This window comes from Oncorhynchus tshawytscha, linkage group LG12 (assembly GCF_018296145.1).
Source record: "Oncorhynchus tshawytscha isolate Ot180627B linkage group LG12, Otsh_v2.0, whole genome shotgun sequence".
In the NCBI taxonomy this organism is placed as follows: domain Eukaryota; kingdom Metazoa; phylum Chordata; class Actinopteri; order Salmoniformes; family Salmonidae; genus Oncorhynchus; species Oncorhynchus tshawytscha.
Window position 1 is genome coordinate 26,716,830 of NC_056440.1, and position 19,533 is coordinate 26,736,362.

Genomic DNA, 19,533 nt, shown 5'->3' on the forward strand with positions numbered 1-19,533 from the left:
ACATTGAGACTTGTCCTTAAGCCACATCTGTGTTGTCTTGGCTGTGTGCTTAGGGTCCTTGTCCTGTTTTGGAAGGTGAACCTTCGCCCCAGTCTGAGGTCCTGAGCGCTCTAGAGCAGGTTTTCATCAAGGATCTCTCTACTTTGCTCCGTTCATCTTTCCCTCGATCCTGACTAGTCTCCCAGTCCCTGCTGATGAAAAACATCCCCATAGCATGATGCTGCCACCACCATGCTTCACCTTAGGGATGGTGCAGGCTTCCTCCAGATGTGACGCTTGGCATTCAGGCCCCAGAGTTCAATCTTGTTTTCATCAAACCAGAGAATCATCTTTCTCATGGTCAGAGTCCTTTAGGTGCCTTTCGGCAAACCTCAAGCGGGCGCTCTTGCCTTTTACTGAGGAGTGGCAGGGCGGCCAGATCAGTTGGCCGGGTGGCAGGCTCTAGGAAGAGTCTTGGTGGTTCCAAACATCTCCCATTTAAGAATTATGGGGGCCACTGTGTTCTTGGACCTTCAATGCTGCAGACATTTTTGGTACACTTTCCCCAGATCTGTGCCTCGACACAATCCTGTCTCGGAGCTTTACGAGGAATTATATCGAAACTCAGGGTTTGGTTTTTGCTCTGACATATACTGTCAACTGTGGGAAATTATACAGACAGGTGTGTGTGCCTTTCCAAATCCGGTCCAATCAATTGAATTTACCACAAGTGTACTCCATTCAAGTTGTTGAAACAACTCAAGGATGATCAATGGAAGTAGGATGCACCTGACCTTAAATTTGAGTCATCGCAAAGGGTCTGAATACTTATGTAAGGTATTTCATTTTGACCTTTTCTTTACATTTGCACAAATTTCTAAACCTGTTTTTCGCTTTGTCCATTATGGGGCATTGTGTTTAGAAACAATTTAGACTTTTAGAATAATAACTTCATTTTAGAATAAGGTTGTAACGTAATAAATGGGAAGGTGTCTGAATACTTTACTAATGCACTGCATGTCAAGTTAAGTGTACGCTCATACTTTTGCTCTCACATACTTGCTATTCTTTATCAAGAGATTCTAGCTTTCCTTGTATCTGAAACCCATGTATGCCACCATACCCCATTCCTCATTTGTAAGTGTAACACTTGTCAGTGTTTTTTATTTTTTTAAACAGCTTCACTTCTGTGAAAGGCAGCATGCTTCCTGTATTCCTCACAGATCAGCCAATGTCTCGCTTCTTGCTTGATGGTGAACAATCTGCTGGTTGAGGGGCCAATATACCACAAAACAAGACTTCTCCTCCAGCATTTGGGTAAGTGTCATAGCAGTGGGGTGATCAGTAGTGTTGGGCTGCATGAGCTAGTATACCGTTTCTACAAAGTCGCTACTTTCTAAAAGAACCTGTAATTAGATTTCTTTTTTTTTCTGAAATGCTGAGGAAGCGTTGCAACATCACTGATGGGGTGGATTTAGATGTATTGCAGATCATTATCTGTCAGTCACTGTCACTAAAATTTTTTGTAAAGGAAATTGATCCCTTTACACAGGCTCAAAGTGATGTTGATGAGCAACACCATCTTAAATATTAAGCAAATGTATACCGTATTATTACAAGTATTGGGTATTTGTGCATGACAGTGCTGGCATTTCGGTGCAGTGTTCTGTAATGTATCACACTAGATTACAGAAGGTCAAGTTACTTTTCACACTTTGTCTCATAGCACTTATCACATTGGTTCTTCCTTAGCGCATGCTAAGGTAGTGTAAAACAGGAAGGCTTGAATTGGGCATAGCTATGCCTCATAGTTTTGTGATGAACGTCTGAGTTGTACCACTGTTTCATTGAACATAGTCTTTACATTTTTGCTGATATCATTTCCCTTTGCAGATTTGCCACCATGTTTACCCCAAAGCCTGGGAGATTTCCAGCTCTTGTGTTCCTTCTGGTTCTGTCAAGCAAGGCGGTCTCAAGATGTCTACTTAGCCACGGGGCGGTAGCAACCCATGGACCCCAGGAGTCGAACCTGTATGAGCTACCACCTCAAACAACGCCCCCTGTAGCCCTCACCAAAGACCTGACCAAAAATGCAACAGAAGTCTCCGTTACCCAGCAAACAATGAGAACTGAAACCTCAGAGACAGACCATGAGACTGAGCTCTCTCACACCACTGTGAGAGTTAAACAAACACCTGTCCCATCCGCCCTGCATCCACCCAACCCTACCAGTGCCATCAACTCCTTCACAGAAGGGACAGCAAAATCCTCCATTCCAGGAAGCGTCAGTGTCTCGAACAGAGTGACATGCCCGACCATGACCCCTAAGGGGAGAGGGCTGGTAGGTCAGTGCCTGGTCATCATCGCTGTGCTGGCTGCTGTGATAACAATGTTCATTGTCAGCACCGTCATCCTCTTGACCAAGCTGAGGGGCAGCAGATACAGACACAGGGCCCAGCAGCTGCAGGGACACGGCACAGAGATGGTGTGCATCTCAGCAGTGGTCCCCACCAGAACCACTTATGGAGGCCAGGGGAGATACAGATGCCCCACAAGCAACATCACCCTAATGCCCAGCACAGAGGACAGCGAGGGGGACAATCTCACTCTCAACAGCTTCATCCCAGATGTTGACGGATGCTTGTAACACTTCACAGTCAAACTCGCAATTCACAATAACACACTTGCGCTTTGTCAGCTACATAGCAAATGTTTTGTACTTATACAGAAAAATAAGTGCCTTGCTTATCTCACTGTTATTCTAATGAGAAATACACATCTATCACTATTGTGAAGCTATTGAACTATTGTGTATACCTGACCTTCCCTGTACATACTGAATTAAAACATTTTTTAAATGTTTCTGTCGTACTGAATTCTTCAACTTCTATCGAATCTTATTACAACAATGCTGAGGCAAGAGGTGCTCCAAACAGCCATGGGCAAAACAGAAGCCCTGCAGCGCCAGCAGGGATGTAAGTTCTGAGGCACATATTTGTAGCTGACTAAATTTTCTGTTAGGTTTGTACATGTGTGATATGATGAAAGACGGGCCCTCTCTGTGAGCTGGTCTTGTAGGCTGTGTGGAGACGGGCTGTAATCTGGAGCACATAATTAGAGATCTCTGTGAGAAGCAGGGGGAAAATAGGGACTCGCCCTGTGGAGAACATAAAATCCCACTAACTGTCAACGTACAAAAAGTGGTCTTGTCCATTTTAGAGAATACTGATTCAACTGTGTGTAATGTTAAGGGGGAAGTGAGTACTTTGTCTTTGATATTGAAGAAAGTACTGCAGATGTTGTGCTACTCCAGTACTTTAATCCTGCACAAACATTGACCACATTTCGGCTGAATTTTGTGTTTGACCTAATCGCTCAACTTTCAGATTTGCCACGTGAACCAGTAACTCTGTGATTGTGAACAATTAGGAAATATCAATATGTAGTGGACAAAGATGTTACCCTCATAAATATCTCCATCATATTTAAGGTTTAGGAACAAATAAGGAAAATACATGCAGTACGGCAGCCCCTAACTGTCCCTCCATTCTAGACTGGCCAAAGCATCCACCATGATCCCACTTCTGGGAGAGGAGAATTTATGTAAAGCGGTACGGGGAGGGGATGGAAGTGTAGAGGGATGGACGTCTTTCTGCAATCAGCAGGCTTTTTTAGAACTGGAGAAACAACTTTCAGTATACTAGAAGTTACAGGAGAGGGTGGCAACTTGGATGCTCCCTCTTTTTTCCACCCCTCAATTTTCTTCTGCTCTCTCCCTCCCTCTCTCTGCTGTTAGAATCCCTCTACCATTCAGTCCAGAGGAAACACTTCAGCCAGACAGCATCTGTAAGTACAGACCTTTAATTTTTCGGTTTAATTCCCGGTTAGGACACAGTACTAGTCAAAAGTTTGGACACCTACTCATTCAAGGGTTTTTCTTTATTTTAACTTTTTTCTACATTGTAGAATAATAGTGAAGATATCAAAACTATGATATAACACACATGGAATCATGTAGTAACCAAAAAAGTGTTAAACAAATCCAAATATATTTTAGTTTCTTCTAAAATAGCCACACTTGGCAATGAAGACAGCTTTGCACACCCTTGGCATTCTCTCAACCATCTTCATGTAGGAGGCTTTTCCAACAGTCTTTAAGGAGTTCCCACATATGCTGAGCACTTGTTGGATAGTTTTCCTTCACACTGCGGTCCAACTCATCCCAAACCATCTCAATTGAGTTGTCGGGTGATTGTGGAGGCCAGGTCATCTGATGCAGCACTCCATCACTCGCCGCCTTGGTCAAATAGCCCTTACACAGCCTGGAGGTGTGTTGGGTCATCGTCTTGTTGAAAAAAAAATCCTAGTCCCACTAAGAGTAAACAAGATGGAATGGTGAATCGCTGCACAATGCTGTGATAGTCATGCTGGTTAAATGTGCCTTGAATCCTAAATAAATCAGTGTCACCAGCAAAGCACTATCCCACCTTCTCCATGCTTCACGGTGGGAACCACACATGTGGAGATCATCCGTTCACCTACTCTGCATCTCACAAAGACACAGCGGTTGGAACCAAGAATCTCACATGAACTCATCAGACCAAATGACAGATTTCCACCGGTCTAACGTCCATTGCGCTTGTTTCTTGGACCAAGCAAGTCTCTTCTTATTTTTGGTGTCCTTTAGTAGTGGTTTCTTTGATTCATGCAGTCTCCTCTGAGCTGTTGATGTCTGTTACTTGAACTCTGTGAAGCATTTATTTGGGCCGCAATTTCTGAGGTTGGTAACTCTAATGAACTTATCCTTTGCAGCAGGTAACTCTGGGTCTTCCTTTCCTATGGCGGTCCTCATGAGAGCCAGTTTCGTCATAGCGCTTGATGGTTTTTGCAACTGTACTTGAAGAAACTTTCAAAGTTCTTGACATTTTCCCAATTGACTGACCTTCATGTCTTTTCTCTTTGCTTATTTGAGCTGTTCGTGCCATAATATGGACTTGGTATTTTACCAAATAGGGCTGTCTTCTGTATACCACCCCTACCGTGTCACAACACAACTGATTGGCTCAAATGCATTAAGAAGGAAAGAAATTCCACAAATGAACTTTTAACAAGGACACCTGTCCAGGTGACTACCTCATGAAGCTGGTTGAGAGAATGCCAAGAGTGTGCAAGGCTGTCATCAAGGCAAAGGGTGGCTACTTTGAAGAATTATCTCAATATATTTTGATTTGTTTTTAACTTTTTTTGGTTACTACATTATTCAATGTGTTATTTCATAGTTTTAATGTCATGACTATTATACAATGTAGAATATAGTAAAAATAAAGAAAAACCCTTGAATGAGTAGGTGAGTTCCAACTTTTGACTGGTACTGTATGGGTAACAAGAATAAGTGGTCGTTTTGATTGCTGTAGACTTTGTACGGTACGACAAAACTGTCAACTTAAGGACAAGAAACGGGGACAATGGGGAATGTTTTTGTTTTTATGAAATTAAAGTTACAGGTACTGTCATGTTTCATTTGCCATACAAGATCAGTTGTGGTCTTATATTTTTGGTGAAGACATAAGAAAAGGTTTCAAAAGTGTAGATTGATGGATATGTTAATCTTTGGTTTTGAATGATCGAAGTAAGAGTTCATTTGTTTAGAAATATCAAAGTTTGAGAGGTTGAGTCCTCGAGCTAATAGAATGTTTAAAAAGATGATTATGGTGAATGTCACATTAGAAAGTTAGTCTTAATATTTAGAGGGGTAAAAGTCACAATAACATGGTGGTGATTGGAGCTTGTAGGTGAAGATGGCTGGAGGAATTCAGGATGATTCTTTTAGTGTTTTTCAGTGGATGGACTGTAGAGATGATGATGACCAACCAGGAGACTATTCCTGGAGATGTAATTATGTCTGGTAAATACCAAGGTCCAGTCACAGCGCACATGGCTCTGTAGCTTTCCTGACTGAACATACATGGGTGGGCAGATCAAGCTAACCATCCATTTCAGTATGACTAAAGTACATACATACTGTATGCATAACCACACAAGAGAGACATGATGGGCACATTTACAGTAAGGAGTAAGGCTTCAGAGGTTGAATGTAACAAGGCTGATTAGAAGCCAGCCATTCTCACCAGAGTAGTAAGCAGCACTGTGTAATTACATGTATTTCCAGACGGAGTGAAGCTACAGATTTAGAGTTTGGGCTGTGAGATACTGGTGTGTAATACTATGTTAGGAGAGAGAGACTGTTTGGAACTGCATTAGCTGCTTCTTGAGACTGACTCTTTCTCTGTAGAGCATACTGTAAGTGCACCCATTCCCAAGGCAGGCTGAATGCAGGCTTTCCCTATGAGCAGAAATAACCCATCCGATCCCTGCCGCAGCCTGTTGTTAGCGTGCTGCAGCCCAGTGTAAATGGAGACCACAGCCACAAGTATCCTACGCCTTTCTGCTCCCTGTGGCATATATAGCTTTCTCCTCTCTTTGGTGTGGTGGATGGGTGGCCTCTCTCCACTACACATTTAAACCATGACCAAACTGCCGGCCTCCACCCCAAATAAGTAATGGCTACAGACCGTTAAAATAGATTTAATACAATATGCGAAATGGGAGAACTATTGTGGCTGTACTTTTCTGTAGTGTTTGTATAACTAGATGGATATGGTAATTGGGAACATGAGCAACACCTGAGAGGTTTCTACTTTGTTCTGAGTTATAATAACCATCTGAGTTAACATAACCATCCTCTGTACTGTCAAACCATTGAATGTTTCTTCATTCTAATACTAGAAACCCAACTGCCCATCTATCCTTAGTAGAGAGAAAGGGAGACTCTACACACCCTCATTTCAACATGGACAATTGGGTAGTATTTGGTAGATATGTTGAGATTCCAACCTATTTTCACCCACTCAAAAACACACCCAAAAGTTTGTTGAATTCCCCCCAATGTGCTATCACTGTGTTTTCAACCATATAACTACACAACCAAATTTGAATGAAAATCTGTCTTATTTATAACTTAATGTGTTATCACTGCTTGATCTAAAAGCACAACCAAATGATCTGGCTTGCAGTTAGTTGAGATGACATTAGTACATGGTGCAAGTAATCAATGCCTTTTTGAGATTCTGTGCAGATTCTTAACATATGTGAAGATTTCCACAGACCTGCGACCATGATTTTAACCTCCATATTCATCATCTCCTGTGAATACAGTGCGTTTCTATGATTTGCGGTTAAAAAAGTCTATAAAAATGCTTTTGTGACATCACAGGAAAGGATTAAATGAAAAGAAAGTGATTTTCAAAACTTGCTACGAGTTTCTAGCTCAAGGGAGCGTATTTTCTTGCTCCCAAAGTCACAGCCAATGTGTGTTTGAAAATCACATATTTTTATATTTTTTTTATGTCATTGGGGAGATCTTTTTAACTTTTTTTTTTTCTTCTACAAAACATAGAAATGCACCATTTTCACATGTTGACACTGGTATTGTGCTGGAGATGATGAAAATTAGGTTGAAAATGGTGGAGTTGCCCTTTTTAAGGTTGAATAAATACTGTTACATTAGTTTGTAAGATAGTAAATAGCCTAATGTACAAAAGTGATAGTGTTTGGTTGACAATGCAACCAAATATTAACATTTAAAGGATATGTATCTACTGCTTGGATAGTTTAATCTGAGCCACTGGCTTACTCCTATTCTTTAACTCATTTTTGGTTGGGGGAAATGTGAATCCAACAATTTCTTAACTTGTTGACAAATTAATAGGCTATTTACCGTATTACAAAAGTGATATTGAATTGTTTGTTTGTCAACACATCCAAATATACACATTTTAATGGAGATGCATCTTCTGCTTCGACAGGTCCAGCTGTGCCACTGAGTCTGGCTTCAATTCCTGTTTGGCTACAAATTAATAATTGATATGTTGGATTCATCTCCATTTCAATCAAAAATCTTTAAGAATCAAATATAACTTTAAATGCACTTTAAAAACAGTTTGATTTGACTTTAATCTATTCTTTAACTTGTATTTTTGGTTAAGAGGGGGAGACTCCATATTTATTAAAAAAAACTAGTATATCCCATTTGAAATCAAACCAAGCTTTAAACCCTAGGCCTATATGTATTGATTATAATTAGGGCTGAATTTAAACAATAGCTGTTGATTACTTCCCAAATGCTATCTAGGCCTAAATACATAGGTGCCACATCCATAAGGTGAGGGGAAGCTAAGATTTCCTTTAAGTAAATTGCCAAAATGATATAGCCTAATTAGCCTAGTCCTGTCTCTACAGAAATAAATATAATAATTCAAAATAGGCTACTAAAGCAAGCAGGGCGGAATGGTACAAGAATTTGGCCCTGGCATTTTATCCTCACAAACCCACATCAATGGGTTTGTGAGTGCCGGAACAAAAAGTGAGCCTGGCGGGGTACCGGAACGCATGGAATATTAAACTTTTTAATAATAATGCATGATCATTGCTCTTGTTTGCTGGCATAGAGTCGTAGAGTAGAGGCGCTTGCAGAAGTTGTACACATGGAGTTTTTTTTGTTGCCTTTTTCTAAACACATTTCATAGACTAACTGGAGACTTCAGCATAAATTGTTTTAATACCTCACAAATTATTGAAATGACAAGCTACTTTGACACTGACAAACTAAGAATCTGAGATCGATAAAAACGACCTGGTCTTGAATCCTTCAATAGCCTAGAGCTTGGTGTGTGAATACACACATTGTTCAATATCAGGATGAAATGCGCTCATGCCAAAATCCTGTCTCTCGCTTGTTTTACTTTCTGAAACAATGCTCTTCGCTCAATAGGCCTATTTGGAAGTTGTAACATATTTGGTAGCCTACAGACAGATTAATCTTCTGTTTTCAGCAGGATCCATTTGCTTTCCAACCTATTTTCCCACCATTGTATTTGAAATATTGATAATGGTGTGTTTTGGCTGCATTCTGTTCACTGACCGATTTGCTGTGCGTTCCCGACTAGGCATGCGTTGTGATTGGGCTACAGACAATGCATAAATGAAGTGTTACGCTGTCAGAGGAGGGAGAGAGATCATAGAAAGGGAAATCTCATTCCAGTTCTGTGGGAGATACAGGTGCACACTTCTCTCACCACAGCAATGTCCACGTGTTGGTCTATACAGTATAGGCTACAATGTTGAGCAAACCATAAACCTGGGCCGGCCCAACAAAAATAAATTCTAATATCAGGCACATTTTCACAGGGGGCATGAGAATTACAGAGGAGGCAACTTAAATTAACTGTGATTTGCTTTTTTAATTTTTTACATTGCAAATAGCGAACACAATTTTTCAAGACACGAGAGGTAAAATGGGTTTCGGAATGAAACAGTCCATAACTGAGAGGTGTCGGATCCTGTTCCGGCAGTGTCCAGCTCAAATCAAGCACTGGACACAGTCAGTAATGCTGACACAACATTGGCAGTACAGTACACTGTTTCTCAGCCATTTCTAAACCAGTGACTGGCAAGACATTGTCCTCTTTATTTATTTTTTTACAATATTTATTTTCATAAGCAATATCAACCATACATAAACAAAAGACAAACACACTCATATTCTTTTAACCAGCTCATGTTTAAAACAAATAGCATATATAAAGGAGGCTAGGAAACACTGTCACCACCGATGAATACACTATAATTGAGAATTTCAAGAAGCATTTTTCTACAGCTGGCCATGCTTTCCACCTGGCTACCCCGGTCAAGAGTCCTGCCCTCCCCACAGCAACCTGCCCAAGCCTCCCCCATTTCTCCTTCATCCAAATCCAGATAGATGATATTCTGAAAGAGTTGCGAAATTTGGACCCCAACAAATCAGCCTGGCTAGACAATCTGGACCCCCTTTTTCTATAATTATCTGCCGAAGTTGTTGCAAACTCTATTACTAGCCTGTTCAACCTCTTTCGTATCGTCTGAGATTCCCAAAGATTGGAAAGCTGCCGCGATATTCCCCCTCTTCAAAGGGGGAGACACTAGACCCAAACTGCTACAGACCTATATCCATCCTACCTTGCCTTTCTAAAGTCTTCGAAAGCCAAGTTAACAAACAGATTACCGACCATTTCGAATCCCACCGTGCCTTCTCCGCTATGCAATCTGGTTTCAGAGCTGGTCATGGGTGCACGTCAACCACGCTCAAGGTCCTTGCTTCTCAAATGACTGCCTCGCCTGGTTCACCAACTTCTCAGAGTGCAGTGTGTCAAATTGGAGGGCCTGTAGTCCGGACCTCTGGCAGTCTCTATCAAGGGCAATGGTGACATCATTAAGGACATCATTAAGGACCTTTTAAGGTTGCAGTGACACATCCATAACCTGAGCGGAAACCAGATTGCATACCAGAGAGAATACTATAGACAGTTGATTATTGACAAGTTTTTCCAACACTTTTGGTAAACGGGGTAAAATCGAAATAGGCCTATAACACTATCAGCTTGATCTCCCCCTTTTAAACAAAGGACAAACCGTGGCTGCCTTCCAAGCACTGGGAACCTCCCCAGAAAGGAGAGATGGGTTAAAAAGGTTGGAGAAAGGCTTGGCGATGATAGGGGCAGCAACCTTAAAGAAGAAAGGGTCTATACCATCTGACCCAGATTGTTTTTTGGGGGGGGTCAAGTTTCAGGAGCTCTTCTAGGACCTCGAACTCAGTGACTGCCTGCAGGGGGAAATGTTGTAGTGGGGCAGGGGAAAAATAGGGAAAAGCATTGGGGATAGTCACATTAGAAGGGGTGGGAGATGAGGAAATGTAGGATGGGCAAGGAGGCGTGGCTGAGTCAAATAGGAATCCTGACTTAATGAAGTGGTGATTAAAGAGCTCAGCCATGTGCTTCTGTCAGTAACATCCACATCAACTTTAAGGGACATGGGCAGTTGTGAGGAGGATAGTTTATTCTCCAAGTCGAACTGTTTTCCAGAACTTCTTGGGGTTAGACCCACAGAGAGAACTGCACCTTAAAGTAACTAATTTGGCCTTCCGGATAGCCTGAGTGCACTTAGTTCTCATTTGCCTGAACGAGAGCCAGTCGGCCTGAGTATGCATGTGCCGAGCCTTTCGCCAAATGCAATTTTTGAGGTGGAGTAACTGCAAGTTCACGGTCAGACCAGGGACTGAACCTGTTTTTTATTCTCATTTTCCTTATGGGGGCGGGGTTTGTTAACAATACCACTGAAAATTTAAAAAAATAAGGTCCATGCATCTTCGAAAGAGGGCATCAAGCTGATTCTATACAAAGGCCAATTCATGAAGGAAGGCTTGCTCATTAAAGTTTTGTAGCAAGCGTCTATGACAAATCAGGACAGGTCGTTTCACTGAGCAGCCATTACGAACACAGGCCGTAAAACAGTGATCACTAAGGTTATTACAGAAAACACCAGACTGATACCTATCAGGATTATTTATGAGGAAAACATCAAGAAGAGTAGCCTTTTCTGGGTGTTTGTAGTCATACCTTGTGGGATTGGTAATAATCTGAGAAAGATGTAGGGAGTCCCATTGCTTTAGGACTTGGTCAGGTGGTTTAAGCAGGTCTCTGCTTCGGCAGATCGTCAGGTGGAATCCAAGCAGCAGGCAATGGGAGTAGGTGTCACTCGCTTCAGAGAAGCTTTTATTTCTGTAGGAAGATTTCTTGTAGAAAATGCCAGTGGGTGGTCTTTGAACAGCAGGAGGGGGCTTCAAGGCCTCTGGATCGGGTGACTTCGACACCTCTCGCTTAACACGTCAGTGCTAATTGAAGTTGTATCTCTTTGTCCTAGCAAAGCTTGGTAGCCTGAGCATTCAGTCCTTATTAAGTAAAATATAGAATTGTAATGTATTTTTCTTCTTGGCTTTTGAAAGTAAAAAAATTGCTTCACGCTAAGCATTACTCACTCAGCTCCAGGTTGGATGGGGTTTTCAGGTCTCTGCTTGTTTGCCAGAGCATTTGATGTACAGTTTGGGAATAATAATCCTTGTGTAGGAAGCATTCCAAGTAATTCCATCCAAAATCAGGTTGTAGTTTTGCTGTTCAGATTTGGAATGAAGGTTGTTGTTTAGGGTAGCATCCTGTATATGTACACCCCAAAAAATCTATAAATGTATTTGAAAAATGTGGGAGCTCATGACCGCTCTCTCTCAAGTACCCTCCTTTCCTCTCAAAGTAATTCATAGTACCATATTGACTTTGAATCTGAGTATACGTGACTTCCGCTAGATTATAAAAATAATACAGAAACAAATGTTAGCAGGCTATGGGCCACCGGCCATGTCACATTTTTCATTCGTGTGTGTGTCCTATATATATACACCCTTGAAAGCATGATTTCCATTTTTTGTTTTTAAAATCAGTTATGGATTGTTTTAATTCACATTGCTTATATTCAGGAGGGAATGACAGCATGTGCAATTTGGGCTAAGCACGTGGCAAATACCAAATACATGATTGTTGAGATGCGACTGTCAGTGAAAAGTGGAGGCCCAGCCAGTCACAATGCAATATTTCAAAATACAATCGCTTGAAAACAGATGTATTTTTATGGGGAAAATTTGCTTCCCCAAACTTAACTCACATGCTGCCTAAATAGTATAATTGATAATATACTGTATGATTGAAATAATTTGCTCTGTTGAACCTAGTCGTTGGAATTACTTAATCATTCTCACTACATAATTTTGGTAATGGTCAGTGACAAATATCAAAGCTAAGCAGTGCTGGGGCTGGTTTAAACCCTCACTCTGGTCTCGGAGCATTTTGTTATTCTGTACATAAATCCAGTACACTCCTTTTGGTATGATACTGTATGGTATGTATTAATTTGTGGATGTCTATCAATAACTTGTATGATATGTTATGATTTACAATTCGTATTAAATGTTCAGAATTAGCTAAATCTACAATATGCTACAAATTTGCAAAAACATATATATGTTACGAATTCTAGCTAGGCTTGGAGTTTAGGAGTCAGGTTAAATGGTTAGGGTTAGCTAACATGCTAAGTGCACTGAGTAGCACAAAACATTAAGAACACCTGCTCTTTCATGATATAAACTGACCAGGTGAATCCAGGTGAAAGCTATGATCCCTTATTGATGTCACTTGTTAAATCCACTTCAATCAGTGTAAATGGGGAGGAGACAGGTTGAATGAGGATTTTAAAGCCTTGAGACAATTGAGACATGGATTGTGTATGTGTGCCATTCAGAGGGTGAATGGGCAAGTTTTAAGTGCATTTGAACAGGGTATTTTTTATTTTTTTATTTCACCTATATTTAAACAGCTAGGCCAGTTGAGAACAAGTTCTCATTTACAAATGCAACCTGGCTAAGATAAAACAAAGCAGTGCGACACAAACAACAGAGTTACACATGGGATAAACAAACGTACAGTCAATAACACAATAGAACATCTGTATACAGTGTGCGCAAATGAAGTAAGGAGGTAAGGTAATAAATAGGCCATAGTGGTGAAGTAATTACAATTTAGCAATTAACACTGGAGTGATGGATGTGCAGATGAGGATGTGCAAGTAGAAATACTGGTGCACAAGAGCAGGGAAAAACAAAACAAATATGGGGACTGGGTAGGTAGTTGGTTGGATGGGCTACTTACAGATGGGCTGTGTACAGCTGCAGCGATCGGTAAGCTGCTCTGGCAGCCGATGCTTGAAAGTTAGTGAGGGAGATATAAATTCAGTGATTTGTTCCAGTCATTGGCAGCAGAGAACTGGAAGGAAAGGAGGCCAAAAGAGGTGTTGGCTTTGGGGATAACCAGTGAAATATACCTGCTGGAGTGCGTGCTACGGGTGGGTGTTGCTATGGTGACCAGTGAGCTGAGATAAGGCGGAGCTTTACCTAGCAAAGACTTATAGATGACCTGGAGCCAGTGAGTTTAGCAACGAATATGTAGGGAGGACCAACCAACGAGAGCATACAGGTCACAATGGTGGGTAGTAATATGTGGCTTTGGTGACAAAACAGATTGCACTGTGATAGACTGCATCCAATTTACTGAGTAGAGTGTTGGAGGCTATTTTGTAAATTACATCGCCAAAGTCAAGGATTGGTAGGATAGTCAGTTTTACGAGTATATGTTTGGCCGCATGAGTGAAGGAGGCTTTTTTTTGCGTAATAGGATGCCAATTCTAGATTTAATTTTAGATTGGAGATGCTTAATATGAGTCTAGAAGGAGAGTTTACAGTCTAGCCAGACACCTAGGTATTTATAGTTGTCCACATATTCCAAGTCAGAACCGTCCAGAGTAGTGATGCTAGGTGGGAGGGCCCTTGCGGGCAGCGATCGGTTGAAGAGCATGCATTTAGTTTTACTTGTATTTAAGAGCAGTTGGAGGCCATGGAAGGAGTGTTGTATGGCATTGAAGCTCGTCTGGAGGTTTGTTAACGGTGTCCAAATAAGGGACAGATGTTTTCAGAATGGTGTCATGTCTGTAAAGGAGGATCAGAGAATCACCAGCAGCAAGAGCGACGACATTGATATATACAGAGAGAAGAGTTGGCCCGAGAAATGAACCCTGTGGAACCCCCATAGACTGCCAGAGGACTGGACAACAGGCCCTCCGATTTGACACACTGAAGAAGTTGGTGAACCAGTCGAGGCAGTCATTAGAGAAACCAAGGCTGTTGAGTCTGCCGATAATACGATGATTGACAGAGTCGAAAGCCTTGGCCAGGTCGATGTCTACGGATGCACAGTACTGCCTTTTATCGATGGTGGTTATGATATTGTTTAGGACCATAAGCGTGGCTGAGGTGTACCCATGACCAGCTCTGAAACCAGATTGCATAGCGGAGAAGGTACGGTGGCATTCGAAATGGTCGGTGATCGGTTTGTTCACTTGGCTTTCGAAGACTTTAGAAAAGGCAGGACAGGAAGGATATAGGTCTGTAACAGTTTGGATCTAGAGTGTCCCCCCTTTGAAGAGGGGGATGACCGCGGCCGCTTTCCAATCTTTAGGTATCTCAGAGACTAGTAATAGGGGTTGCGACAATGGCGGCAGATAATTTTAGGAAGAGAGGGTCCAGATTGTCTAGCCCAGCTGATTTGTAGGGATCCAGATTCTGCAACTCTTTCTGGACATCAGCTGTCTGGATTTGGGTGAAGGAGAAGTGGGGGGATATTGGGCCAGTTGCTGCGGGGTGTGCAGAACATTTGGCCGGGGTTGGGGTAGCCAGGTGGAAAGCGCGGCCAGCAGTAGAGATGCTTATTGAAATTCTCGATTATCGTGGGTTTATCAGTGGTGACAATGTTTCCTAGCCTCAGTGCAGTGGGCACCTGAGAGGAGGTGCTTTTATTCTCCATGGACTTTAGTGTCTCACAACCTTTTGGAATTAGTACTGCAGGATGCAAATTTCTGTTTGAAAAAGCTAGCCTTTGCTTTCCTAACTGACTGTATATTGGTTCCTGACTTGCCTGAAAAGTTTCATATCGCGGGGACTATTCAAAGCTAGTGCAGTACGCCACAGGATGTTTTGTGCTGGTCAAGGGCAGCAAGTCTGGAATGAACCAAGGGCTATATCTGTTCTTAGTTCTACATTTTCTGAAAGGGGAATGCTTATTTAAGATGGTGAGGAAGGCACTTTTAAGGAATAACCAGGCATCCTCTACTGACGGAATGAGATCAATATCCTTACAGGATACCTTGGCCAGGTCAATTAGAAAGGTCTGCATGTGTGGGGGGTGGGGCATTGGAGATAACCTGGGCATGCAAAGCGGGACTAGGTCCTCCACAGTAAAACAAAACAATGAGAGCTACCCTAAACCACAGTATACAAGGCATATTGACATTAGAGGGAGGCATAAAGCAATCACAGGTGTTGATTGGGAGGGCTAAGACAACAACGGGTAAATGGCGATGAATGGGCAGAGAGGGTCTGTTAGCTACACACAGGGCCTGAGTTTGAGGCTGGGGCCGACAGATACAAAATTAAGTATCGTAGGCATCAGCTGTGTAGCCAAGTGATCATAGGGTCCAATAAGCAGCAATGGACGAAACGGGGAGCTGCTCGGCAGTCGTCACTATGCTACGCAAGAGGGAGACACGGCGCTCAGACAGTTAGCGGGCCGGGGCTAGTAGCTGGGTCCTCACCGACATCAACTCAGAGGCTGGTTGAGAGCACATCGGACGAAATACGTCAGCAGACCAGTCGTGATGGATTGGGGGGGGCTCCGTGTTGACAAAGTGTCCAGGCCAATTGGCAAGAGAGGTATTGTAGTTGGTGTACTTCGTTTGCTAACTGGGGGAATGGGCCTAGCTCCAGGCTAACTGGTGCTTGCTTCTGGACAAGGGCATTAGACACGATAGCCACTCGGTAGCAGCTAGCTTGCTGCGATGACCCGGTGTAATGGTCCGGAGCTTGCGGCGGGAATCCGGTGATGTAGTGGAGAGAAAAAAAAGCAGTCCGATATGATCAGGGCTGATATCGCACTGTGCAGAATGCCAGATATTATCTGGGCTATCCAGGCTAAAGCGGCTGGTGTCTGTGCTAAAGGTAAAGACTGCTAGCAGTTGCTAACAATGACTAAATAGCAATTAGCTAATTAGCTGGCTAGCTTCTGAAGGCTAGCTTCTAATGGAGGTTCTAGTTATAAGGTCTAAAAAAATAGCAGATCCATACCACGTTGGGTGAGGCGGGTTGCAGGAAGGTATATTTAACTTGAAAATGGAAAAAGATTGATATGTATACAGAAAAACAAAGCTGAATATTTACACGGGACAAAACACGTCTTGCTGCTACGCCATCTTGGAGAAGTATAGTATGGTAGTAGGTGCCAGGCTGACCGATGTGTGTCAAGAATTGCAACGCTGCTGGGTTTTTCACATTCAACACTTTCCTTTGTGTATCAAGAATGGTCCACCACCCAAAGGACACCCATCGGAGTCAACATGGGCCAGCATGTGGAACGCTTTCGACAACTTGTAGAGTCCATGCCCTGAAGAATTTAGGCTGTTCTGAGGGCAAAAGGGGGTGAAACGTAATACAAAACCTAACATATACAAAATGGAGTGTTGAATTTACATACATAATGCTCTGAGACCAGGTTGCAGCCCTGAATGGGAGACAGAAGGAATAGCTGTAGATGTATCAACTCTCCAGTAGGAGGTGCTGCCCAGGCTATTTTTTGTTGCTTGTAGTGGAAGCAAATTCAATATATATAAAAGATTTAACCAGTTTGTGCTCAGTGGGGAGGCATGTTGTAGGCCTACAGTAGCTGCTGTTATATAGATGCAGAAAATGAAAGCCTATTCTTGAAATCAGCCCAAATAGTCATGAATTTGACATGAAAACATTTTCAAACCATCTGCAATTTTGAGAAATGTTGTATTGAATGTCTCGTTCTTGTCTTTACAGGATCCTGAAGGAAAGATGAGTTACCACTTGATTCTTCACTTGGCATGTGTGAGCATGGTTCTGCTCTGGGGTCATGGGTATGCAGTGCATGTGCCCCTGGTCTATAGAATTTCCATGGATGGCAGTGGTGACGGAGGGGAGCCGGATCTCATTATCCCTGTCGATGGCCCCCACCACCCTCTCTCCCCCATCGATGTCGATGTCGCCCCCGTCGATGTCACCCCCGTCGATGTCGCCCCCGTTGATGTTTCCCCCACCACTACCCTAGCCCCCACCCTGGTCAGCACCATCACCAACACCATCACCATCACCATGATCCGCCTGAAGGACTTTATGCTCACCCGGGTGGTGGACTTCCTCCAGGATAATATGCTGATCATAATTGTGGTCACCTCCCTCCTCATCGTCATGATCTTCATCATCTGCTGTGCCGCTACCATGAGCCAAAAGCGCAAGATGGAGGCCTACAAACCCCCTGCCAACCCACCCAGGAAATATATGGGTGACACAGCTGGCGGAGTCGAACCCTCCAGTGAGGTCCAGAGTAGGGTCTATGACGGGCCTGATTTTGCCAGGAGGGTCCAGATCCAGGGAACCCCCAAGAATCTGCGCACCCCTTCCACCGCACTGGTGGGGGAAAAGGTGGGTAAGGAGCCCAAACCGAAGGAGGTCCAGAAAGTGAGTGAGGTAGAGGAGGAGGAAACGCGCAGAGTGGAGTCTAAGCACAAAGGCCAGAAGGCTGAGGAGGTGCCGCAGAGCTCCAGCACCAGCCAGCCCATGGTCTGCACCTGCCACCTGCGGAAGGCAAACCACTAAGTATAGGTTGGGGCTCCAACCATGCAAACTAGCAAAAAAGGAGATTGAGGCCTTTTCTTTTGCAGAGGGAACTCCCTGGGTATGTCAGCTGCTGTGTGCCAAACTTGTCTGTGGAATCTGACTCTGTCGGCACCTTTAGCATACAGATATAACTGGGTCTAGTTAGCATACAAATGCCTTAAAACAGAAGGAATTTCAGGTTTGACTGCCAAAATATATATATATTACAGTATATGCCATATCATGTCATATGTATATACAGTACCAGTCAATAGTTTGGACACAACTACTCATTCAAGGGTTTTCTATATTTTTACAATTTTTTTTACATTGTAGAATTATAGTAAAGACATATATTTTAGATTCTTCAAAGTTGCCACCTTATGCCATAAGCTTTGCATACTCTCGGCATTCTCTCAACCAGTTTCACCTGGAAGACTTTTCCAACAGTCTTGAAGGAGGTCCCACATGCTAAGCACTTGTTGGCTGCTTTTCCTTCACTCTCATCCCAAACCATCTCAATTGGGATGAGGTCAGGTGATTGTGGAGGCCATGTCATCTGATGCAGCACTCCATCACTCTCCTTCTTGGTCAAATAGCCCTTACACAGCCTGTGTGTTGGGTCATTGTCATGTTTAAAAACAAATGATAGTCCCACTATGCGCAAACCAATATTTTAATTCTAAATAAATCACTGACAGTGTCACCAGCAAAGCACCATCACACCTCCTCCATGCTTCATGGTGGGAACCACACATGTGGAGATAATCCGTTCACCTACTCTGCGTCTCACAAAGACACGGCAGTTGGAACCAAAAATCTCAAATTTGGACTCATCAGACCGAAGGACAGATTTCAACTGGTCTAATGTCCGTTGTTCGTGTTTCTTGGCCCAAGCAAGTGTCTTAGCCTTATTGGTGTCCTTTAGTAGTGGTTTCTTTGCAGCAATTCGACCACGAAGGCCTGATTTCATGCAGTCTCCTCTGATCAGTTGATGTTGATGTCTGTTACTTGAACTCTGTGAAGCATTTATTTGGGCTGCAATTTATGAGGCTGGTAACTGAGGCAGTGGATAAGTTGATTAGAGTTAACTCTGGGTCTTCCTTTCCTGTGGCGGTCCTCATAAGAGCCAGTTTCATCATAGCACTTGATGGTTTTTGCAAATGCACTTGAAGAAACTTTACACGTTCTTGAAATTTTCCAGGATTGACTGACCTTTGTCTTAAAGTAATGATGGACTGTGGTTTCTCTGTTCTTGCCATAATATGGACTTAGCCCTACTTGGTAAAAGACTATCTTCTGTATACCGCCCCTACCTTGTCACAACACAACTGATTGGCTCAAATACATTAAGA

The 19,533-nt window shown here is 42.8% G+C and overlaps 2 protein-coding genes across 2 annotated transcripts; both read left to right on the top strand.

Moving 5' to 3' along the window:
- Window positions 1-331: 331 nt before the first annotated feature.
- Window positions 332-2,841, top strand: selplg (selectin P ligand). Its single transcript, XM_024438629.2, has 2 exons — window positions 332-1,296; window positions 1,873-2,841. Exon 2 carries the CDS (start codon window positions 1,883-1,885, stop codon window positions 2,624-2,626), a length of 744 nt encoding a protein of 247 aa, XP_024294397.1. The 5' UTR covers window positions 332-1,296; window positions 1,873-1,882; the 3' UTR covers window positions 2,627-2,841.
- Window positions 2,842-2,932: 91 nt separating this feature from the next.
- On the top strand, window positions 2,933-18,665 carry LOC112262837 (transmembrane protein 119). The gene is made up of 2 exons (XM_024438627.2): window positions 2,933-3,825; window positions 17,363-18,665. The coding sequence occupies exon 2, from the start codon at window positions 17,378-17,380 to the stop codon at window positions 18,176-18,178; it is 801 nt and encodes a 266-aa protein (XP_024294395.1). The 5' UTR covers window positions 2,933-3,825; window positions 17,363-17,377; the 3' UTR covers window positions 18,179-18,665.
- The last annotated feature ends 868 nt before the right edge of the window (window positions 18,666-19,533 follow it).

What these genes read in the sequence shown, in the direction of transcription:
- selplg (XM_024438629.2), top strand. Translation starts at nt 1,883, where the DNA reads ATGTTTACCCCAAAGCCTGGGAGATTTCCAGCTCTTGTGTTCCTTCTG.
- LOC112262837 (XM_024438627.2), top strand. Translation starts at nt 17,378, where the DNA reads ATGAGTTACCACTTGATTCTTCACTTGGCATGTGTGAGCATGGTTCTG.